The sequence below is a fragment of the Lichenostomus cassidix genome, chromosome 3 (genome assembly GCF_008360975.1).
Source record: "Lichenostomus cassidix isolate B80296 chromosome 3, HeHo_3.0, whole genome shotgun sequence".
Taxonomy (NCBI): Eukaryota; Metazoa; Chordata; class Aves; order Passeriformes; family Meliphagidae; genus Lichenostomus; species Lichenostomus cassidix.
The window spans coordinates 106,439,966-106,465,110 of record NC_139483.1 but is presented as its reverse complement, the minus strand read 5'-3'; the positions used below and the strand labels follow the sequence as shown (position 1 = coordinate 106,465,110).

Below are 25,145 nucleotides of genomic sequence, written 5' to 3'. Positions count from 1 at the left end.
CTGCCACAACTCTGTCTAGCTCATTACATTTCTCATTGCATTTCTGTGCTGCAGTTCAGGGGCTGCCCAGATGCTCACTGCAGCCACAAATGTTCCCAGGTGTTTGGGACTGAGATGTTGCATGCAAGCTCCTCACCCCATGGGAGAGGATCACCTTCCACATTTAACCAATGGACAATGAAAAATCTCCAATTACTACAAAAAGTTTGAGATGAAGATTAATTTCTGGAATATTTGTGATTTCTTGACACTTTGGAAATGATTTTTAGAAGTTGGGAATGTGCAGAAAATGAAGCCTGATTCCTCAGTATACAGACAGGTCCACAAAGTTTAATAGCTACTCTGTCTCCAGAAAAACATAATTAAAATCAGACCTTTTGAACTGTTTATTTGAGATTTCATGGATTTATATCAGTGGCACAGAGAAAAAAAATCTACCTTACACCTCAGTTCAGCCAAGATTTGGGGTTTTTTTATATTTCAGGAGTATAATCCTTAGTCTGGTCTCACTTATTTTGGCATATGCTAGGACATATATAACTCCATGACAATCAGTAAAAGACACATCAGGTCCACTCAGGCTCAGCTGCCGTCTATTAACAAGACCAGGCTTTTTTTTTTTTTTTTTTTGGAGTTGTCTGGCCTAATTTAAATACTTGGTTTGGGTTTTTTTTTCCTTTTACTGTAGGAAGGCTTTAATAAGAAAGGTCCTGTAAAAAGGTCCTTGCTCTTAGGCTACTTGTTGTAGGATAACTCTATGTGCCACTAAATTCTAAGACAGGGGAAGCCTGTGTGGGTTTAGAAGATCAAATTCACCTGCAAACTGAGGAAGAAGACTCAGTGAATAAAATTGTCCCAGCACAACTAATCTCTTTGAACAAAAAGTCTAAATCCAGGGATTAAGTGTCTGTTGCACACCGAGTAACATTTTGCTTTCTTCCCCACATAAATTGGATTATAAGTTTTCAGATTTATTTCCTCTTGTATTTAATAAAAGTATAAAATTAGCAAGTTGGTTGATGTCTAAACCATCTTGCAGCAGTGAGTTCTCATGAGATAACATTCTTTGCCAGGGCACACTACTGGAATGAACTGGCAGTTTGAATTTGGGAGAGGGTCTGCCCTCTACACACACATGTGGAAGAAGTCATGAGCAAAAGACCAGAACCATTTGGAGAGACATTTTAACATCTATTACATCCAGCATTAACCATTTTTAGAAGCACCTGTGCTGCATGCAGTTATCTGAAATTGCTAGACCTGCCCATAGCAATGATTCTTATCTTAGGGAAAAATCAGTGAAATTACGCTCTATGAAACATAGATGTCTTCCAGCATGTTGACTCATAGAGTAAATAAATACCAGAAATTGGGAGGCAGTGTTGAAAATGTTTTCTGTACTCACCTTGCCTTCAATCAGGTATGTAAAGGAGGTAATCCTCCCACTGAGAAATTTCTGCCTATGCCTACTTTCATGGCAGGAGCTCACTCTGTTCCCAGCGTTTGCCTGCCACAGCCCAGGGAATATGACAGAGTGCTTTTCAGAAGTTCATTTCTTTCCCTATTCCCAGTTGTTATTTCCCACCGAAATCGTGGCTTCTGGCAAGGGTATCCTGGCACAAGCTGACATGAAAGGTGAACTGCAGTCTCGTGCCAGCTTCTCAAATCACCTGAAGCCTCATTGCAAATGTCACATAAGCAGAGACAGCTATCACAGAGGGGCAGCTGCTGCTGTTCAAACTCAAAAAAATCCTTGTCCCCAACATTTCATGCTCGAATTCTGTTTGGATTTTTTATTTCTACTCTTTCTAAGGAGAGGTCACACCTAACACTCAGACACTCACAAAAAGCGCATTTCCAAGCTGGTAATTAAGGCTTGAGCAATGCAGTCCTGGCTCACATTGCATGCAACTTTGCAGCTAAAAACCCCCATTTGGCACCACTTTGAGAATTTTAGAGAGAAATTGCACATTTCCTCAGTGTCTGGGCAGTGCTGACATTCAGAGGCTTGCAGGCACTGCAGGATGGTTTAGCAGCACAGCTCCCAGCCCAGACAGAGCTCTGTAATTCAGGTTTCATTGATTCACTATGCAGCAGGCACGGCAAGGTTATGGGAAACTTTGTGATGACCATCTGCCTTCCCCTGCAAAAGGTGCAGCGAGCGACGGCAACATTTCAAAGGAGGCAGCAGAGCAGGCACAAATAAATCATGTTCTGCCGTATCTCCCACGAAACAGCAGATAACGGCTATTTTTTACACTGATGTACAATAGGGCACCCAGCTCATATGTCAGCAAAATAGAGAGTAAGCTTTCAGGTGGAATCGAGGAAATCACAGGCACTGAATTGCTGTGAGGACATTTTGTCCATTCCTTTCCTTCTGGAGGCAGATTTTTTCCTGTCTAAGCAAGGGGTTTGCCTTTGCTGCTGTTACAGTATGCCAACATGGACCTGGCACCACAGCACTTGGGAAAATGGGAATCTTCTCTAATACACCCTTGGAGAATCACAGAATCATGAAACTGCTTGCATTGGAAGGGGCCTTAAAGATCATCTCATTCCAAGCCCCCTGCCATGGGCAGGGACACTTTCCACCAGTCCAGGTTGCTACAGACCCTGTCCAACCTGTCCTTGAACACACTCAGGGTCAGGATAGCCACAGCTTCTCTGCAGTGGTTACAATCTTAGCAAGGAAGACAGAAGAAATAGGTGGAAAACCAGTCATTCATTCATCCCATTTTACAGATGACAACTGACGTATGGGAAAATTGAGACCCAGTGCTGCCAACATGAATTTCAGCACTTCCCAGAGTCCAAGTCAGGACTTACTTCTTGGAGTCTCACGGGAACTTCAGGGGAGCTATTCACTGTCCCAAGTTCTCTGTTGTCCTCCAGGACCACCTTAGTGAAAGAAGGAGGCATGAAGGGATAAAATCCTGAACTAAGCCTAGAGTTTGGGAAACAAATGTGGCCAGAGTGACTTGTATAAGTGATGCCTGAAGAGCCAGTCAGGTTTTGAACAAGATTCCACATAGTTCTTCATGAAAAAATGTGCTTTCTGCTCATAATCAGCACATCCTTCCTGGTATATGCTGACATGCTGCTATTTTTAGTTTCATAACAATAGTCTGGTGTTTCAGATTATAGTCCCCTTACACATTTTACCTACATCTGTTGCTACTCTCTGGTCTTATATGCAGAAAAACAAACACAAATAAATAAATAATAATAATAGTTACTGGTTCTACACGATTTTATACAATGTATCCCCAAAGCATCTACAATAGGAGATGTTAACTGTCTTTAGCAAGGTCACTTGCATGGTTGGAATCTTGTTTCAGATTTCCAGGCTGTGTCTATGTGTCTTTCTCTTTCCTAATTTTTTTAAAAATGTCTGATGAAAACTTAACAGTGTCTGTTCTCCCAGATTCTGATGGCAGGTAATTCTCTCCAGATCTGAACATCTTTAAAGATGCAATGAAATATAGATCACTTGCTGGGGCATGTGATATTTCATCTAAAATAGGGGCCAAGCAAAGTTCTTTGCTTCAATGGGCAGTACTAAATTGTTTTTTGTGTTCTCCATTCTCTTTTTCTAGATGCCCCAAAGCCATTTGATATATTTAGACTCTGAAAGGGAGGAGAATGAGAGCTAAGATGACAGGCAGGAACAGCTTCACCCTCGTTTTCTCCCAGCATGATGGACTTTGCCACCTGCGTCTATGCAGACCTGACCTTGCATGTGGTTGAAAATCCAAACTCCTTGTTTGTTCAGCAGTAAAATTCACCTATGGACACAGAACAAGCCCCTACCATGTGGAAATTTATCTGTAGAGGATGCTTGGACCCTTAATTTCCTAAGAAGATATGTGTCATGGGAAGTTTGACTTGCTCCAGGGCTAAGGGCCTCTCAGGTTAGAGAAAACCAGCTGCTCCTACTGAGCTAAATATCTTTTGCTAGTGATAATAGTAGTAGGCACAGATCCTCTCAGCATGCATCCCAGAGGGACACTAGAAATATTCCCTTCCTACTAAAATTACCTGTGACCTTTTTTTGTTTCCTTAATATTTTCAGTGCAGCAGGTTCAGGCCCAGCTCCCAGCCCGGGGTTCTGTGGGGACCTGCAGCACCAGCCCTGGGCAGGGCCTTGTCATCTGCTGGTATTTTCTTTGTCCAAAAGCACATTCAGTTAGAAAGAAAGTAGGACTGCAGTCACTAAATAAAAATGGCAGGGAGGGACAGCTGTGGAGATTGGCACTGAGGGAAGTGGTTTAGTGGTGGGCCTGGCAGTGCTCAGTCAATAGCTGGGCTCAGTGATGTTAGAGGTCTTTTCCAACTTAAATTTTTCTATCATTCATCTCTGTTTCGAATGGCATCAGCCTCCACTGTCTTTCCTCTCACAGGAAAAAGGGAGGGTTGGAGGTATTTTTGAGAGGGTGTGGCTCTTGCCTTCTTAGCACACTGCTCAGCATAGATTGGGCTGTGAGATTTAAAACTCCTTTCAGATCCCTGGCAAGGAGGAGCTCTTGTTCCCTACTGCTTGATCGCTCTCATTCAAGTATATCTGCAGGACCTTTGCCAGCAAATTAATCTCTATTTTTATTTTTCTTAAACCACTACCTCTCATCAACTGGAGTGATGGATCATTATCAAGCTACATTATAGAAATGTTAAGATAAAGCATGCCATCCTGGTTGCATGCTATTTTATTTTAAAACCTTAAAATGTTCAACAGAGGGCAACCAGGAATGTCTGCTGAAATACATTGTGTGATCAACATCCTAATGAAATCAATGCAGTTGTTTCTCCTTCTGATAAGGACATTCCCACTCTACTGTAGGTCACAGAAAGCATTATGCTAACAGCCACAGAGGTTAGGATGAAGCAAGTTGCTTTTCAGCCAGTTGCTGGTTTTCAAGGTTAAAAAAACGTAAAAAAATTAAATCCCCTTTCATTTAAGGTTTAACATATTGGACTGCTCATGTTCCCTTCAGCCTCACTGCAAAACTTTCGAGGGAGGTTTTTCCTCCTCAATCAAACTGATTTTTCTGTCCCTGTCCCTGGTACACTTATGCATGATCTTGTAGCAGTAGATCCCTATTACAAAGCCACCAATGACCAAAATTTCTTGCAGCTTTCCTTTCCAGGGCAAAGTGAGTAACGCTGATTCACGTCAGCATTTTCCCATGCATTTTTATGTAACAATTTTCCTGCCCTTGCAGCTGTGCAGGTGCTCCCGTACTGTATGCTGTGCAGCTGTTTTCTATGGATGAAGGATGGAGGGAGCATCCAGAGCAGGTGAACACTGAGTGCAGCACATTTGAGGTAGAGCTGCACTTTGGCTGGCTGGGAACAGGGACACAGCAATGGTCAGGAGGTCACATAGCAAAAATGAAATGTATGAAAGCGGCCCTGAGAAGTTATTGAGGAAATAATTATCTAACTCTATGCTGGAATAAAGAATAATTCAGTTATTTCCAGCCACCCATCAATGATGAGGCTAGGCTCACCAGCTGGTCAAACAAATTAGGTTTATAGTCACTGTGAAGAGTCAGGCATATCCAAAGGATGATCTGCTCCGTCCTGAGGTACAGGTCAAAAGCAGACTTTTTCTCTGCAGTTGCCTGTCTCTCTCCATTTAAGGCAGAGCCACGAGATTACTTAAGACTTGACCCCTGCTTTTATTGTGCTGAAAACTGCCTGACCTGTCTCATCATTCTTGGCTCATATTGGCCCCTTCACAGACATGTCCTGCAGGTTAACAAACACACAGAACTTCAGCCCTTTCCCAGGGAAATCATGGTCTGCTAGAGTGATTCTTAAGTGAAAGAGATAAGTACACAGAGCACCCTAAAGGGAACCAAAACCAGCTGGCACCTCTTTCTGATGACTCTGGGCCTGCGCTCCTATCCTTAACAGCTTTGGGTTTCTAGTTTTTAATGAAAAGGACAAGAACAGATGAAAAGTGTCTCAAGAGACTTATATATTGTAGTAGTAATAACAGAGATTAAGTGAAATGTCCCTGACAACTAAATCAAATTATTGAAGAATTCATAAGGGTGCAATAGCAGAGTGTGACTGCTATTAGAGCGCACTTCTCTTTGGAGGAGCTTCTGGCAGTGGGCAGGCTGTTTCTGAGTGGTTCTCCTCACTTTGTTCCTTCAGTATCCCCTGTCAGGTGTTCTGAGGATCATAGTGTGGTCAGGATTGGAAGGGACCTTTGAAGGTCACCTGGTCCAGCACCCTGCAATGAGCAGGAACATCTTCAACTAGATCAGGTTGCTCAGCCACGTCCAACCTGGATATGAATGGTCCCAGAGAAGAGGCATCCACCATCTCTTTGGACAAGCTGTTCCTGGGTTTCACCACCCTCCACTGGGCATCTGTGTCAAGGCAAAGGAAGGACAGAAGGGGAGTAGAAAAGGCTCTGACTTCACCTTCTGCTTCCCTTGCACATCCCTCTGGGATGAAAATGTAAGATAAGCCCTCTCCATCCTAGACCAGCTCCACTCCCCTCCTAGACCGTATTTCACCTTTATCTCCTTTCCAACTCCATTCTTTGTCCTATATTCAAGCTCTTCATTGCTCAACTGACCCCTTCACTCACAAGTTCAGATTCCCATTGTCCTTCTCAGATGCTGTCCCAGCTCCTTCTGGAAAAGAGGAATGGATTAACTGCCCAGCAGAACTTTGTCCCCCATTGTCCTGAGCAGCACCCGTGCACCCAAGGACACAGTGGTGTCCTTGAAGCTGATGAGCAATACCCATGTGGGCTGTGATCACTCACCTCCCAAGGTGGGAAGGGTGCTGGAAGATGGGGGGATCACAGTCAGCACAAAGAGAACCACAAGCACTGCAGGATAATTCTGTAGCACAGCTTCTCTCTCAGCCTTTCTCTGCTCTCACCTCCATCAGAAGCAGGACACAGGCACAGCAGTGAAACAGCTTTGGCACAGACAGTTCAGGCAGGTGAGCTGATGTCTGCACATCTGCCCCACAAGATGGGAGCAGGGGTGAAGGGCACAGCTTGCTTTGGATGCCCAGCAGCCTGGGGACACTGGGATGGCTCACTCAGGAGGAAGGTGGGTGGCTCAGCACAGCTTATTGTCAGTGACACAAGTTCACCTTGAACAGGAGATTCATGTCAGCAGGACCTCTGAAGTCATAGGTTACCCTGGCTGTGTAAATCTACCAGGTCAGGTCTTAAAACTGTCCTCTTGTTTTCAGTAGGCACAGAGCCCCTGCTCCCTCCTCACTGTTCATGGTCTTTGGAGTCTGTGCTCTGCCCTGCCCAGGATCACAAGTGGAGGCAGGACTTTGGGATCAGCCTCTACTTTTCACAGCCTGTCCCTGCCAGTGGGGCAATCATGAAGCAAAAGGTAGGGCTGCATCTGGCCCCTAAATCTGCCAGGATGAAGGATGATGGTAAAAGTAGTCAGTGCAGACCAGAACTTTTGCAAGGAGATGCCACGTGGGGGGAAATCCAAGCTCCTGCATTGCATGGTGGAGCTGTGACGCTCCACCTATGCAACTTGGGAAAACATCTAAGCCCCTGCCATGTGCTAAGACATGAAAAATATTCAGGTACAATTAAAAAAAAAAGAAAAAAAGAGTGCTTGTCTCTGTGATCTTGTCCACAGCTACTGTTCATCCCAAAGGATTTTTTTGTGCCAAGGTGAAACACAGGAATGAATCAATGACAGCAGTGTCTCTAGAAAATTGCATAAAACACCAATATTTGGATATATACAGTTAAACACTCTCACTGACGTGCAGAAATGTGTTTGAAGACTGCATTTACCATCTCTCATATTTGGCAGTCTCTAGGAAACTATGTCATGAATACTTTTAATCAATGAATACTCTGTATTAATTCTGATTTCCTCCACAGTTCAAGCAAAATATTAAAAATATTCACAGGAAAGGAAGAAATTCCAAAGAGAATTAAATAAAACAAGAAATGCTTTTTTAGTGCAGACCAGTGGTCCATCTAGCCCAATTTTCAGTCTCTGTCCACTTCTAAACCATGGTGCACCAAGACAGTGTCTTCCACAGCACAGATGGAAGATGCCTTTGGGTGTCTCAGAGTATTGTTGATTTTCCACCTCTTCAACAAAAAAAGAAATTAAATGAGCTGCTTGGAAGAAGGAGAAAGAATGGAACTGTTCAATTTTTTAAATAGAGAAATCCTTCCTCTAAATGCAGTGATTTGAATTATATTAGCAACAAAAAGTAAGCAAATTATGAATTAAAGCTATCTTGTACCCAAGTGAAATCCAAGACAGTTTTATCTCAAGAGGGTCATGTCTTTCTCCAAATGGAGTAAACAGGACAACATTCAACCAAAATTCTTTCTATCTCTGGAGAATGTTTAATCTTAATCTTTCTTGAAGTCCATGGAGTTATAGGTTAAACAAGATCCTAATTACTAAAGTAAAAAAGATAGCAGAAAAGATCAAAAATGTAGAATACCTTCTTTCTTGTCTTCTTTCTGTGTCAGTAAAAGCAAAAGACATAAAAATGCTTGCAAAACTTCATCGCATACTCCATAAGGCCAAACTGAAGAGGTTTGGGTGGATGAGAATGGGATCCAATGATTGTCCCTAACAGGAGATTCTAAAAGGAGGACACAGGTTTTCCCTGACATAATTGTGGGCCCTTTTGCTCCAAGAGCATCCACAGTGTGCCTCTTCTAATTGCTTTCGCTACACCACTTGAAGTCCAATACACAGAAGAAATAGGGAGAAAACCTGCCAGAAAGCAGAAGGGATTGGATTTGCCTGGTTTTATTACTTCATTTAAAGGAAATGTTAAAAAACAAGCAGCAGAGAATAAAAATTGAACAGCAAAGCATATCCACAGGAATCATTTAAGCTCTTACAATCTGAAGTATCAATAATGACACAGAAAAGGGTGTTTTTTTCTTTTTAAATTATGTTTTATGTTGGCAAACCTCTCTTTAATTTTATCTGTCTCTGCTCATCCCGTTTTCTCTGAGGACCAGCAGCCAAAGTACTGAAGCACTGCAAAAATGTTCTATCAAAAGTCAGAAGAAAAGAAGTAACTGAGAATCAGACAGAGCCAAGTGTGATGTGGCAAGATTTTGGGGCTAGAATGGTTTTGAGGTTAATTTACAACTAAACTGAATTAGCTAAGACCGGCCTTTGAATACAAGATGCTGTTGTGCTCTTATCCAAATCCTAGCAGGAGCTTCTACTCTCACAATGCTCAGTAAGGTGTAACAAGGCACTGCACAAAGAAGATACAGTTGAGGACACTTAAAATGTCGAGTTGAAAATTCCTCTTTTCTAAGAGATAATTAATCAGTTTTCCCTCTTTTTTATTATTCTCAAATTTGGCATTGTGAAGCAATTTCTCTACCGTGAAGCATCCCTCCCTTCTCTCCAGCACACACTGTTTTTTAATGAGTTTGGCCATTTGTTAGCTAGAGAGAGCCAAAAAAATGTCTGGTTTCAGACGTTTTCTTTTTTTTAATTTTCTTTTTTCTTTTCATGGTGCTGGACAAGAATCTGGGAAGGGGAAATGGGAATGAGGCATTTAAGTAGGCCTGTGTTTATGCATTAAAATCTAACTGGAGCTGGGCTTCTGCTGACTCCCACCCAGGGTACTTTCAAATTCAGTACATTCAAAGAGATTTTTGACTCCCACATATGAACATCAGCAGGTAGCTTTTATATTTGCAAATTCTGTCTCAAGATCACCTTGTAATGTGTGCCCTTCATGGTAAAATATTATGTTCTTAGTAGCCCACAGAGATGAATGTGTTGTCATGTGTGATCCTCTAACAGGTCTTCTTTAATTCTTATCCCAGTTAAAAAAAGCAAAGCCCATGGCATCATCTGGAATTGTCCAAAAACATGTCGATGGGGACATGGTTTAATGGTGGACTTTCCAGTATTGGGTTAATTGCTGGACTCAATGATCTTTCCAACATAAATTAATCTATGATTCTCCACTTTGGGTTACCCATTGCCTCTCATCCCTGGAGGACTCTTACTCTGGAAGTTCACTGACACTATGAGGGTTGGATTTCTGTATTTTTTCAGTCATACTCTGTGGGAGAAGGTGTCTTGCACTGTCTCAGCACAGGGCACACTGCACTAATAAACAAGTGTTAAACAGCAGTGTGAGACAACCATAAAAACCCTTCACCTAGAGATTGCAGGGACTGCCACTGAACAAGCTCTGCATGCCTGGAAAGTTATCTTAATGCAGCCTCTGTTCTATGGAGGACTGGGAGGACACAAACAAAGTCCAGCAAATGCTGAGGTCTCAGCTCAGACCATAATCACTGGTCACCAGTGAGGTTCTGGCATGGCCCAGGACCCTGTTGTGCAAGGTGCTGTGCAAACACACAGCTGGAGAAGCTGCCTATGCTCCACAAATCTTCCTGTTCTGGTGCTTGACTTCCTTTAATCTCTGTATTTCACAGTGTGAACTGGTGATGCTGCCAAAGGAGAAGTCCCTTCCCTCTCTGTCCTAAGCCTGCATCTTCTCCCTGCCAAGCTTGGGAGCAGCTGCTCATGTGGTGAGTGGTGAAATGGATTGGAGAAATAATCTAGGTTTATGCAAATGGACAGGAAGAATACAGGGAAAAAAAGAAAAACAAAATATTTAATCCCTTCATCCCCTCCTTGCTGCCATCTGGAAGAAGGTTTCTTTAATTTCTTTGCTCAAACCCACTGGCCTGGTGGTGATTTCAGCTGTGCCACACCTGAATGGCTCCATCCTCAAGGTGACTGCATTTCACAGTTGAGTATTTGTCCTTACTCTGGGTACACAACCCCTATTATCTGCAAGGAGAGTTTCTGATTTGGATGTGCCTCTTCAGCCAGAACAAAGCTCAAAACATGAGAAGTCAGAATTTAGGCTCTAAGGTCCTGAGTCAGGCTGCCTAACCAAGGCATCAGGTTGGAAATGTCAGGACTACTGTGAAAATGTCAGGACTACTGCACTGCCTGCTCCAGGAAAAGAGGAAAATAGGGCATCTCTGGAGGGCAATTTTGATCTTAAATGGACTGAATCTCATTCTTAGGGATTTTAGTCCTCCTAAAGCCTACAATGCCCCAAAGGCTTATTTAGGTACCTTCATAAAATGCTTGAACTTAGGTTATCTGTGTGCTTAGATGTATACATTAATGTAGTTCTGCTGTTAAGAATGAGCTCAAGATTCCAAGGTGAATATTTAATTACTGCATATAAACACTTCTGGAGAAATGCAGAATATTCACTGTAAAGAATAATACTATTAACAATCATATTTTCAACTTATTTCAGATGTTTCCCTGCAAGACATCAAAGCTTTTCTTCTCAAATATACATTTTACAATTACTTTAATGCAATAGATGCTAAAAAACAAAAAAAAGGCTTTTCAAAATCACCTGCTGTGCAAAGTGATTTTTCAATTTATATTAGTATAGTCTATTTGGAAAGGTTTTGGTTCTGGCAGAACAAGAAGGACTGGACTTTTTCGTTTTAAAACAAAAATGCTGCAGATGGTGGGACCTTGTGGTATCTAGCCACCTTTGGATTTCAAGCAAATATTTAGGGAAAAATTCTAAATCTAAGCCAAAGAGTAATCAGATGGTAAAGCACTTCCAGATGATGGAATTTCAGCATTTGTCTTCTGAGCACTCTGCAAAATATCTGTCTCCCTGCTGCAATAAACTGCCAATATCTGGCAATCTATTTTGGAAGAGGATGGCATTTAATTCCAGTTCCTTCAGTGGGAGCTAATTCTTTATTCAGATTAATGTATTTTAGTTCTTTTGCAACTGTCTAATAATAATTTCCAAAAAGAGTTTTTCAAAGCACTGTCAGGGATTTTGGGTGAGAAAAAGTTGCAATGGACTTCAGTAGGAGCCTAGATTTTCCCCATGGAATTATTCTGGGAAGTTTTTTCTCATGTCAGTGCAAATGCAGATTATTCCCTAGGATTTTTGGAAACACTTCACTGACATGAGCCTTTTCAATAAAGATCTCTAGATTTAGCATATCCCCATGCTTACAGAAATTTCATAGAACTTTTTTTTTTGGTGATTTGAAATAAATGTATAGTGGCATTCAACTCACCTAATTTTAGCCATCTGAAAGGTTAATGCATAATATGAATATTTCTCTGGTCCATGATGTCTCTGAATGGTGAGTTTCTCCTGTTCTAATGTAGATGTTTAGAGAAACTGAAATGCATTGCTTCTAGAGGTTCACCCTTCTATCCTCTGACTGCCCATTGGGACCACTTTAGATGAGATGCTCCATAGAAAAGGGCTCAAATTAGAGGAAACAGATCCCATCTCTGGGATGAGTGTGCCTATTTTAACATGCTGCATGAGCATCCACAAATTGCTCCATCACAGACCCAGTGGCAGGGTAACAGCCCAGCTCTGAAGACAAGACCAGGTCCCATCCACTGCAGCAAAGGCCCTGACATTGTGCTCAAAAAGAGGAGAAGAAACGGTCTGACTCCACTGTTCTTTTCACAAACATCACCAGCCATTTCCTAGATACTTGGTCTGCAATCATGTTCAAGCTGGAAAAGAAATAGTAGGAATGATCCAGCTGAATATTTCATAACTATCCTGTTCAGCTAAGTTTTAGGACTGTCTTCTGACATAATTTTCCCCTGGCACAACCAGAATACAATTAAGAAATGACAGAATTCAACAGGGACAAAATGGAGCCAATTTATGACATTAGGGGTATGAGGATATTCAAATTTGAAGTGCTGGGGAACAATCAAAAAATGCATCACATGGCAAAAGGACTTTCAGAAATCATCCAAATCCAAATCAAATCATCCATCAAAAATCCACAGTCAGCATAAAACACCAGAAGAAGACTTGTTTCGTTCTAGAAAGATAACAAAAGAACCAAAGAAAATCAACATTCTATCAAGGCTTCCCTGAAAATTTAACACATCCTCTACAGCCTCCAAAGCACTGTTCAAACTCTTCACAGGGAGCTCTTTGTGTCCTGCTGAGTTTGATCTGCAAGAAGGTGAAGGAGGAAGTAGAACATCGAGTACTGAAATGTCTGTACTTGCAAAGCAGTGTCAGAGGCAGAAGTAAATGTAAGTGTCCTTTCTCTGGGGGCTGCAAAACTCCAACATCAACTTTGTCTTTGACCTTAAACATGTCATTTAAGTGCTGCACCTTCTCTTTGAGATTTGCAGAACTCAGCTAACAGGAATCAGTACCAAGGGAGGACCCTACATTGCCCTTTGGGCACCAGAATGCAAACAAGCACTTCAGAAAATGGTAATATTTTCTGCTCAGCTTTGTAACTGCTCTGGATCTGTCTGTGTAAATTCTGTGACTCAGCTGCTGCTGACATGTCCTCCTTGCTTAATATTATCATTGAACTTCACTCCTGTGCAATTCAATTCCATTTCCTGATAATTAATAGAGATGTTAGATGAGACCAGACCTAACACAAATTCTCCAGATACCCTGCAAGATACCTTCCATAAACTTGTTACATTATCATTTATCATGATTCCTCGTTTACAGTCTTTCAGCCAGTTTCCAACCCACATGACTGATTTCCCATCCAAGCCAATCCGAATTAATTTCTCTATTAGGGTTTCCTCATAATCCTGCACAGGCCAGGGAATGTGTTAGACTGACCTTATAAACCTTTTATGTCTTTGACCTCTTGATGTTACACGGAAGAGGCTCATAAAACTTCAACAGCTCTTTGAATTTCTCCAGCAGCACCACAGCCCTCCTTTATGATGGGAAAAATCAATATAAAGGAGAAGTCACAGCAGAATATGAATTCTTGAATGCATAGCCCTGCACCAAAACCACCATTCCACATCTCAAACTGCTCCTTTACCAAACAACATCTGAAATGTCCTTTCTGTCCACTGTATCCTCACTGAAGAGGCTGTGGGAAAAGCCAATTCAAATTATTTAGGAGGGAATCTGGGTTTTTTGCTCTTCATCCTGGGCTATTCCCTATCCTGGTTACATTTTTTCAGCTGTTCTAAAGGAAATGAAAATACATCCCATTCTGCCTTATTTTTCTTTGTTATTTTTGCTACTTCAGGATGTGATTGGATTTTCCACAACGAAAGTATCAGAATAGTTCCTAAAGGAGCTTTGTTCAGATCTGTTAAGTAGTGACAAATGACCTGTTTTAACTTGCCTTTTGAGGTGAATATTGTGATGAAAAGACCATGGATCATATGCAATTACAGCATTTGGCATTTATGTAAGACAAATTTCCCTTCAAGGATGGATGTCTTCTTTCTCCCACTTCCAAAATCTGATACTTGAGGTAAGAAAATTTGTAAAAGTTGTAAGGATACAAGATGTATTCTTTTAGGAATAAAAAAAAAGCCAAACCAAAAAAAAGTCACCCTTTTCTTTCAAATTGAATTCCCCAAACCAAAACATCAAATGCTTTATGAGAGCAGGGGAGCTCTTAAGCTTGTCAAGCTTGTGAAATTTATTTTAGGGTATATACCTAAAGCCTAATGCTTGTACTAATCTTGAAGCCTAGGGAAAGAAAGAAGTGGAGAGACATTTGTAAATCTTCAGAAATGTTCACATTTCTCTGCTGGTGTCCCAAATTTCTATGCCATTTACAAGGACAAATGTGTTGTGCACCAAGTGGGTGACCAGTGTTTTCGATAAGCAGATGGGAAATCAGTTATGGACAGGAAAATTAAAGGCTAGTTAACAAAGAAACACCACTGTTAGAATATTTATTACTACATATCCAACCACTCTTGAAGAGAAGTGGGTTTGTCTTCAGGATGCAAAAGTCTACATGGTGAAATCCTTTTTGGGGGATGTTTTGTGTTTATCTGTGAACAAAACCTCACTCAAGGAGTCAAGAACATGAACAAACTGAATTGAATTTTAAGGAAAAAATGCACATGAATATTTCCATGTTGCATTTACTCGGCACTGAATTTGTTAATGTATTTGGTTAATGTATTAAAATCTGCACTAAGAAATCATCCTGGAAAATGATTAGGAAAAAGGTGATTTATATTTAAGTCACACATTCTGTCAAAGAGATGGAATTGCATGATGAAATACTGCTAACAACATCTTTCTTCTTAATGAGGCGCACAATTTTTTATAAACTAAACTGGCTTGGAAAACTGGAAGCCAGGATCACTTGTCCCATCAATACAGTGCCTTGGTCTCTGGTGTAGAACTGCATTAGCAAGAGTCAGAGCATCTTCCTGGGGAGTACATTTGTGTACAGGGGGACTGGGCTGTCCCCTCAGCTAGCTGGGTGACTATTTTTCTGCAATTTTTCTTCCCTAAAGTTTGGATGTGGGAAAACATTTCCTCTTAACGTGACTTTGTTTTTTTCCTCCTTTATTTTTGAATCTAAAGTATACTGTGAGAGAAAAATATTTTTTGGAATAATTTTGAAAGAGTACCCAGAAAGAACCATTTTAATACCAAAAAAAAATTAAAAATTGTTAGGGGCATATCAGAATGAAACTGTGGGAATATGCCTTTCTCCTTCCATCCTCCAAAATGGAATTGGGAGCAGGGTAGAAAATGCTTCACAAATGCTTTCGGTTTCAAGAGTACTGTAACTTCAGATAAAAAAAAGATTCAGCTGAAAATTTCTGGGCCAGCTCGTCTTGCAGCACCAGGTCATGCATGATTTAGTCCAGGAATGCAGGATTTAGATCAGAAGCAGCAAACTACTCAATGGCCACCGCTGAATTGTAGCAGCCTTTAGGAAGCTGTTGGCACATGTGCAAAAGTGCAGCTTGTGTGTGGTAAGAATAACACCTGCCTGTCAGCCTGGCAACACTTGTGTAATGTTGGTGGAAACAATCACACAAGGTGTAAGGAAAGCAAGACCCTGTCTTACACGAGGGCAGCTTTTCTGTCTTGTTTCGGTGCCAAACTTGGGCACGAGGTTTAGATGCCCCCAAACCAGCCCTGTAGGTGATGTTTGTCCTGACACATTGTGAGAGGATACATGTCAGTGTTTAGGCTCCCTGTGGAAGGATTTAATGGCACCTCCCAGGTCTCCCACCATTAGCAAAAGGGAATAACTGTGGCAGACTGACCCATTAGGAGATGGATCTTTAATCCCGCTGGCACACCCTTGCTTAGGCTGCATTGCACTAAGAGTCTGAGTGGTGTGTGTTGCCTTCAAAGGTGTGGGACAGGAAGGCAGGAGTGCCCTTTACCTCCTCAGATGCCCTCAGCACAGACAAGCAGGCTTCAGGGTTTGTGTAATCAGTATTTTTAGAGAAAAGTTTTTCTGCAAGACACCAAAATATTTGCCATCATATGTACTCAGGAAACATTACACACATGTAGTGCCAATTTTTTTAGCTATAGACCACTATGAGACCAAAACTTTCTGCAAATTAGCCAGCAAGAGACATGCCAGTCTCACAACTCATGATCACCCAGAAGTTCCCTGGCTGTGATGCCAGTTTACTGGCAAGAGTGGACTGGAGGAGGCTGTGTTTGGTGGCAAAACATAAAACCAGGGATAAAAGCTGATCTGGCCAACTCACAGCTGTGAGGGCTGTCTGGTGTCTAGCAGAGCTGCTGCTGGGCATGCAGAAATGCTGTTGTGTAGGAATTGCCTACCAGTGTGGAAGTGGTGCTAAGGGAAAGAAAAAAACTAAAGCAAAATTTCATACCAGAGCTGACACCAAAAAAAAAAAAAGATTGCTAGTTTGCCTTTGAGACGATTCCACCCTAATTCTTTTTAGCTGGAAATCTTCCTGCTGCCACCAGGTCGTGCTTGCTAGTGTCATCAAAGATTTCCATCATTTCACCTTAAGCTCCTGCTCCCAAATGGCCTGACCAGGGTAAGAGGGAGGCTCATTCTCACCCTGTGAGTCCAGGGCTAGGGCAGTGCCATGTGCCACTGCATGAGATCGTCTCTGCAATGCTCAGGGGCTCGGTCACTGCTCTCTCCCTTTGTAGGATGTTTCACAGCCTCACTTCCAAGAACTTTCTTTGCTGTCTATTCTCCACATGAGCATCTTGCACCTTGCTAGGTAGGAAAACAGAACAGGACTAATAGAGTGAGAAAAAGAGGTGTAAAAGGCTTTATAGCTTGCTCCTTTGCCTCTTGTTGTCTTCCCCTCTCCTTTCCATCACACACAGCACCTGCTTTCCTACTTTATTGAAGACTTTCATTTGTATTTAAAGCTGTTTTACAGCTCAAGTCCCAGCCACGTGTCACTGTTTGCACTAGGAAGGGGCAGTGGATGTGGGCCCTGCATAAATTAAAAGCTTTCAGTAGAAATGCAAGATCACGGTTTCCCCAGCTCAATTCACTTCTCCTGGAAAACCAGTCAGCAGGTTTTTTCACTGTGACTTCTGTAACAACCACTGCACAAAGTGTATAGAGGTCTTTTATCTCAATGTCTGAAGAGGTTTAATACAGGTTTTGCTCTTAGATTACAATTTTCCAAATGCTTAGCACAGCCTTACCTACATCATTGCTTACCCACATACGCATAAAGGATGCTAAATAATTTAAGAACCTTTTTTTGCCTTATTTATTAATCTAATTTTGTCCTTATGAAGTCCCTCTCACTTCTACCATGGAATATGTACAAGGACCTCTCCTCTCCTCTCCTCTCCTCTCCTCTCCTCTCCTCTCCTCTCCTCTCCTCTCCTCAAAAATATCTTTCTCTGGCAATATGTCACATCTTCTAATAAATTTTGTTCCCCTGCCTTGCTAGCATGATTGTATCTGAATTTGTTTTAATTCTTGTTACAGATACCAAGAATACCCATCTGTTATCAAACTAAAGAGAGAAGTTCAAAGCCCTCCAACAGCTAACACAGCCAGTACAGGGAGGGACTACAAAGACATTTTGGAAGAACATAAGGATGGCTGTTATAAGAAGATACCATGTCAGTGTAAAACATTGGCAAGCATTAACCAAATATTTAGTAAAGGAAATAAATACTTTTTTTATGTCCACACAGGATTATCTTTTTTAGGAAGATGGCAAAGTTCTACTGAGCTTCCTACCTTTGGCAAGCAGATGACATCCATCCCAGGTCCACAGGTATGAGCCATTGTTACTAACTGAAGGGGTTTGAAATTGCATCTTTCTCTTCTCTCCTCCCAAACAACCTTCCAATTGCTTCTTTATTATTATTCACATCAAGGCCTGGCACTGCACAAAAGGCCATGTCCCCCTGCAAGTGCTGACAAAACTAAAAAGTGGAGTAGCTGGGAGGGGAAGGCACAAAGAAGATGACCAAGGTCATCCAAAAGGTCACTGGAGAATATTTTCTTTGCAGTCTTCTATATGGCCACTGCTCTCAGCTGCTGGATGGGAAGGAATGAGCTCCACACCCAAGGAACTTGTTGTCTGCCCCCGTGGTCAGCTGAAGGTGGAGTGTCCCTCAGACATTGACAAGGAAAATCAAGTTCCAAACTGAAGAACAGCAAGGCAAAAAGACCTCCCAAACACTCATGATGGCTTTGATAGGTCTCTGCTGCCTTTCTGCCATTTGTTTGTGTTGGAATAGCTTATCCTGGTGCAGGTCAATCCAGTTTCGTGTCTCTGGTGCAGTCAGGGCTCATAGTCTGGCCTTGCTTTTACAAAACAGAGTTATCTTAAAACCTCATCTATCAGAGCCAAGGTTGACACCTTTCCTAATACACTAAGCAAAGGAAGAAGTGGAGAATTCTCTCAAAAATGCAAGGAAACACTTGATTTCTTGCCTATGCTGAGCAGACAGGCTGCCTGATTGCATCCTCAAGAGCTGATATCTGCAGAGACATCTCCCAACAGGGCACAGCTCCACCAGCCCATCCAGGTGAGGAGGGTGAGGAGCCCTACTCAGTGCTGCTCAATGTATGGAAACACAGTTGGAAGTGTAAAAGGGTCTTTTTTTCCCCAATTAGTTTCCCAGTCTGTGAGCCAGAAGATGCTACTAGGCTTCAAACATTTTCCACTTGCTTTCATGCTACTGAGCAGCTATTCCAAGCTCAGCCTCCCCAGTCCTGTCTGCATCTGAGAGGCTGAGATGAAAACTATCTGCAGCCTCCAGCCTCCCTCTTCTGATCTTCTCCCTGCACATGTTTTATTATTTTGCTTTGACTTGGTAGATTTTTCCAGCCACAGAGCTTCACAAGATCCTGAGCCCCATGCTTGGATTGGGATGGGTGGTATCACAAATGGGTGCAGAGCCACACTGCCTCCAAGGCAGCATGTGCTCATTGGAGTCAGGGCAATCTTACACTTTAACTGGTTTTACTGAAGGGATAATCAGTTTGTGGATATTATTGGTGCTTAGATGCCTACTGTGCTGCAGGTGGGCTCTGGTTTCATATCTTCCCTGTCCCATGGAGGTGGTCCATGCCTCAGGGACATTCAAGGAGGGATTTATCTTAGAGCAGCCAGAAAGACTTCACAAATGTAAATGGAGCAAGACTCATTTAATAGTACAGCTGTTAATGTGAGAAAAATTGAGAATCTGGCCAGTAGCAAAACTGCAATTAGAGGTTTCAAGATGTTAAACGAATGCAAGTAACGTTTCTGCTTAAGCGAGAGAAGATTCAATATCCAGCTGATGTGTTTATCACAAATGTGGTAATAGAGATTTCTGGTTTATTGGCTGCTATTTTGCCTAGTGCTCATAAATGACTGATACTTAATTAATTGAAGGCAGTATTACAGAAACCAATCTGCTGACAAAGGTTCCTTTAAACCAGCAGTTGTCATATTTATTTTGATCTCAGACAGGCATATTCTCAGTTATTATTCTTTCTCAGACAAACTAGCAAATAAACATGAAAAGAAACAGTAAAGATGAAATACCTGAAAAATATTTTTATGCTTCCCCCCACCCACCTTCCAGATAAGGACTGTGTTCAGAAAAAAAAATCATTATTTTTGTTGGATTTTTTTTCTGGAATAGGACAGCAAATTTTTTGTGGTTATAGGCAAAACAGGGTCAAAAAGCAATCTCTTCCCTCATATTTGATGGTACACAAGAAGTAATCCTCACATGCTCAATAATTCTGTTTATACTAACAAATAAACTGTGTCTCAGACCACATTCTGGCCCTGGAGGCAGGGGCACAATGTCCACTTCTAAGAACACTAAGCACTGTTATCAGAGGGATAGAGTAGATTTACCAACCAGGAGTGGACTCTCTCCCATGCTGTCTCCCAGGTCATGCCCAGTCACTGTTCTGGAAGTCTTAACTAACAGAAACAAAGCTGATATTTGCCAAAACTTGAGATTTAACAGTTTGATGGCTGATGGTGAGTGCTCAGTGTGGATTTGCCCAGTCTGTGCAAGTTAGGGCACAGTCCAGACCCCAAGCACAGGAACACCATTTTTATGTCCTGGACTGAGGAAAGCATGAACAATGTTTCTTCAGGAAGTATCTAAAAAGTCTTCATCAAGATTTCATACATCCAGCTTTGTTTTGCTGCTCTGTCACAGTCTATCTGCATGACCTTGGGCAAGTCACTCTCTGGCTGGGCTGCAGACTGCAGTGAACAGGCTACTGTGTCCCCAAAGCAACGGGAGCCAGCATTTTCCTACAGCCTGGTTCACCTGCACTAGTCTACAATGACCCCTGAGTTGCCAGAGTGGATTTTAAACCCATCTCAGGCACTGGGAACCACCCTGCAGTCTGTGCTCTGCATGTGGGTTCTGTGTCTCTGCTCCTTCTCTGGTGAGTGGGAAGATCAACTTCCTGACGTACGGAGGCATAGTGAAAGTAGAAGTATTTAGGGTTATAAGTTCTTCCAACACTACAGCAAGTAACAGCTAAACAGTTATCCTTCACATCCAGATTTCCTCAGGAAAAGCCAAGCAGTTTTATCAGATTTTGTTGGCTGATAACAGCTGCTTCAAAACTGGAGCAGTTTGCTGGAACCTGCTTGAGTGGTTCCCACAAAGTTCCCGTGGGAGACCTGCCAAGAGCTCACCCCCTGTCAGTCTTCAGCCAGCCTCACCTGAGAGATTTGAACCGATTTGCCCTCCATCAGGAGATGAGAAGAGAAACAAAGTGAGAGCTACTCACAAGGCTTGAGGGAGATAAAAAACTACAAGGTATTTTTGCAGCCCCCAGATGGAGCAGGAGTAGAACAGCTCAGCATCGTCATTGTGGTTCCTAGGCCAGTGCAGTTTGACACTTGACCCATGCCAGCTGCCAACCAAACACATCTGGGGCACCTTCACTGTTTGTAAATCCCCACATTGTTCTTAGAAGAATTTTGTTCAAGCTGAGGCCATTATTAAAAGAACAAGACAGAGCAACACCTACCAGTATTAACAAAACAACGTGACCTTTGGGAAAGTGAGGCCACCTAGAAGATCCTGGTGGGTCCTAAAGGTGCAGGAAAGTTTATCTGAGAAGAATCCCAAGGGCATGGACCAATGAATGCGATGAACACTGACCTACACTGAATAGGAGCAGGTGGATTTGGCCCTCTTGTTTGCAGTCCCGTGAGTTTTAGCCATAACTTTTCCTTAATGTCACAACTCAAGTACGAAGAAATAAAAAACCTCACAGATACAGCCACAGGGGTTGTTTGCCTTCACTGAACATCCAGAACCTCATGTGCCCAAGTGGGAGCAGCATCTGAGATACTTCTGGTTAAACACAAGACACCTCAAAACAAGAAACACAGACCAGGATTCTACAGCCTTTGCTCAGAGGTGCAAAGAGAGGGAGGTCAGTAAACACCATGGGAGCCTGGATTAAACCAAGACTTTGCCCATGGCTTGAAAGAGAGCATGAGATATTTGCCCACAATTTCCTAATCCTCAGTAGATGGGACAACAGAGATGACAGACATGAACTAGTGAATTACTTTATACAAAAGAGTAATTTAATCCCAGCAGCTGGAGCCAAAGAGACCAGAAAAATTGAGTCTCTGCAGACATGCCATCGCTGAAGACCAGCCCGGGCTCTGGGCTGACCACAGCTCCATAACAGAGTCCTTACCATATAAGAAGAAGGAAAATTGTGACAAAGTGTGTTTCTCTTTCTCAGTAAAAGCAGGAACTCTCCCTATCCACAGAAATGGGTTGCAATAGCTGGCTTGTCTCTGAAGTGCAGTGACAGACTTCGGTGACTTTACCTTCTTTCACTGGGAAGTGGGTAGAAAGCTGCCTGCTCTGTCCAGCTTTAAAGTAAGATACTTAAGGGCATTTATTCCCTCACCCAAAAGATGATACACAACAACTCCTTGGGGGATGGAAGGTGCTGGGCTGGTGTTTGGCAGTGCTCAGAGTTAGACATCTATGCTTTGGGAAAACCTTTCTCTGTGTATGAATTATCTGCCAATTCAAGAAGTAACTAATCCAGACCACATTATCTTTTTCTTTGCTTTTATCTTTGAAAAAGGAGGAGCTGTAGGCAACCTTCTAATAAAAAAACATCGCAAGTGACCCCATCCTAGTTTTGACAAGCTCAGGTCAGGTTTCTCTACAGAAAAAAATTAACCTGGACTGAGAGCATAGAGTGACTATTTCTGTATAAAGCTGGTTATAACACTATTAGTCCAGATTATCACTATTCTCCACTGAATTACCTTAATCTTAACTTTTAAAATAAGCAAAATGTAAAGGAAACACTTTAAATCTGCAGTAGTGGGATTGCCTTTGCAGCAAAGTAGAAGCTAAAATTTGTTCAGGGATATTTAATCAAGAATAGCTTGTTTTTCTGAGCACTCTGTGCTCTCAGGACTTTCCAGCAGTAGCAAGGACACCTTTTCATTTCTACACACTCAACTCAGGCAGCCACAACTCTGCACACAGCAATTACTGTAACATCTACAGCCACAGGACCAAATCCAAGCCATTTCACCTGGCCCTTTTACTGAAGTAAAAAGACCAATAAAATCAATTTATGTCTCTGCTTCAGATTACGGAACAGGGACTGACTTTATGGGGTTTTGTTCTGGTAAATGAACAGTAAGAAACAAATTATAACCTCAGGATCTTGGTGCTGGTACTTGCAAGAGCACTATCTCTCTTATCCCTGAGGAGCTCTTTGAAAAAGGGGACCAGATAACCCCAGAGATCTGTGCTTTACAAGAAGGAGTGCATCCTCTTCCCTATGACCCAAGCCGTGAGTAAATAGTGTGCTAGGGAGTTTGTTACAGTCAGTTAAACAAATCCTGCCTCTGGTGCAATGCCCAGGGGAACATGCAGATATACTGTAATCCACAAAAACTTCTTTCATGAGCCACCTGCAAACTTTGGACCTTATTTACTCACAGCAGGTTGGTCCTGGTGAGCGGAATTGCTCCAGATGGGAGGGAAAGCAGATGGGTGCTTGTGTGCCAGGGAAATAGTCCTGAGATAATTTGTGCCAAATTGTTTATTCTTTTAATTGGAAGGACTGAAACTTCTTTCACCTTTTACCTTGTTTCAACTTTGTTGGAAGCCTCTAGCTGGTGGCTTCCATATCAAAACTCCAGCCCATCCATCAGCGACAGAGTTAATAATTTTCACACCAAGGAAAAAAAAAATCCCACTTCCCTTCCCCTTTTTTGCATGCAGGTAAAGAAGGCAGGACACCTGAAATTTCTTCTGGCCCAAACCTCCTGCTGCTCCTTCAGCACTGGCAGGGGAAGGGAGACACAGGACCTCACTGTGCCTTTGAGGAAAGCTTTTTCTGGCCACATTAAAGACAAATTATCCCACCACAGCAGTGAAGCTGGAAAAGGTGATAGTGCAAAGCAGCTCTCAACCCCCCACCGACCTCCTGTCCCTTTTCCCCCACGTATTGAACCTTCAAGGCATTGCAAGGTCTCCCGGTGCTCAGGCTCTTCTCCGTTCCCGTCTTCTCCTGCTCCGGTAGCGTCCAGTCAGTCCCCCACCCTCCCTCCTCACCCAGAACAAAAGCAAGGCACTGGATTCAGCTGCTTCACGAGGAAAGCCCAGATCACACACATTTCCACAGAGAGAGATAGATTATATGATTATATTTCTTTTTGCTGTTTAGGACAAGAAATGAAGTGCTGCCTCTTTAATTGGCAAAAGCATGCAGTAAGAGCATACCTTTAATTTAGTGTTGGGATAGCTCACTTGCACCCTGGCTGTTGTCTTATTGGAGAGGGCAGCCTGCCTCAGATCCTCTAGCACTGAAATAATATCATCCAGCACGCATTTCTTATCCTGATTTCTCAACACACACAGATGGGAAAAAGTATAATTATAGCCTTTGTAGTTCACCTTCATTTCCAGCACGGCTCGGTGGATCTGCAGGATCACATCAGCCTGATGCAAAATATTGCCTCCGGGTTTGGAGAGGAGAATCACCCTGCCATACCTCCCCGGGGTGTGCAAGTCCGAATACAGCTGGCTTTTGGATTGATCGAGGGAGAAAAGGCTGCTGGCTAAGCTCCTCTCGATCTTGGCCAGGCTGTGGCTGGGGGCTACCAGGCTCTCCAGGTCAGTGTCAGGCTGGAAGCGGTTGAGCAGGCTGAAGCCGAAGATGATGGTCAGGACTGCGGGCACAGTGAGGAAAAACACCGGATGCCTGCTCACGAATAAGCCCAGCTTGTAGAAAAACGACTGGAGCCCTCTGTGTATCACCTGCCGCAGCATCCTCCACCAGATCCAGCCTGCAGATGCTCCTGGCCGTCTTAGAAAGCACATGTGACATGTGTAGCTCCTTACCCCTTCCTGCCAGTTTCCCTTTCTCTCTCCCTCTCTCTCTACTACTCCTTTAAAAGACTGCAGCAAGTTGCAGCAAGACAGCCAAATATTGATCAATGGGGTGTGTGTGTGCGTGCGGGCGTGTGTGTGTGTGCCGGGGATGGAAGGGACCGGGCAGGGGAGGGAGGAGGGGGGGCCCTTGCCTTTTTTCCCTCTTTCTCTCTTTTTTTTTTTTTCCCCCTCTCTCCTCCCTCCCCCCAAGCCAGGCAGCATCGCCGCCCCCCTTCCCCTCCCTCCCCTCCCGCCCGGTGCCCCCCTTTCTCCGGCGGGGCTCGGGCGTTGCACCGGGAGCGCTGCCGGCTCCGCAGTGCCCTCTCCGCTCCGCTCCGCGCCCCGCGCAGCCCCGCTGCTCCGGGCGGTGCGGGCAGCGCTGCCGCTTTCCCCCCTCCGCCCCTTCACACACGCACACACACGGAATTTGCGGGGCCGGAGGATGATGCTGCATTTTAACGTCCCCCGAC

General features: G+C 43.0%; 1 protein-coding gene across 2 annotated transcripts in view; it reads right to left on the bottom strand.

Moving 5' to 3' along the window:
* Positions 1-24,851, bottom strand: part of PTCHD4 (patched domain containing 4) — an 81,439-nt gene extending 56,588 nt beyond the window's left edge. The window contains exon 1 of one of the 2 annotated variants that reach the window (XM_085057007.1): positions 24,199-24,851. In XM_085057007.1, coding sequence (XP_084913133.1) covers positions 24,199-24,624 — 426 coding nt within the window. In that variant the 5' untranslated portion in view covers positions 24,625-24,851. Of the gene's footprint in view, positions 1-4,041; positions 4,507-24,198 lie in introns of those variants that run through there. The other variant, XM_085057008.1, reaches the window with a different exon arrangement.
* Positions 24,852-25,145: the final 294 nt, after the last annotated feature.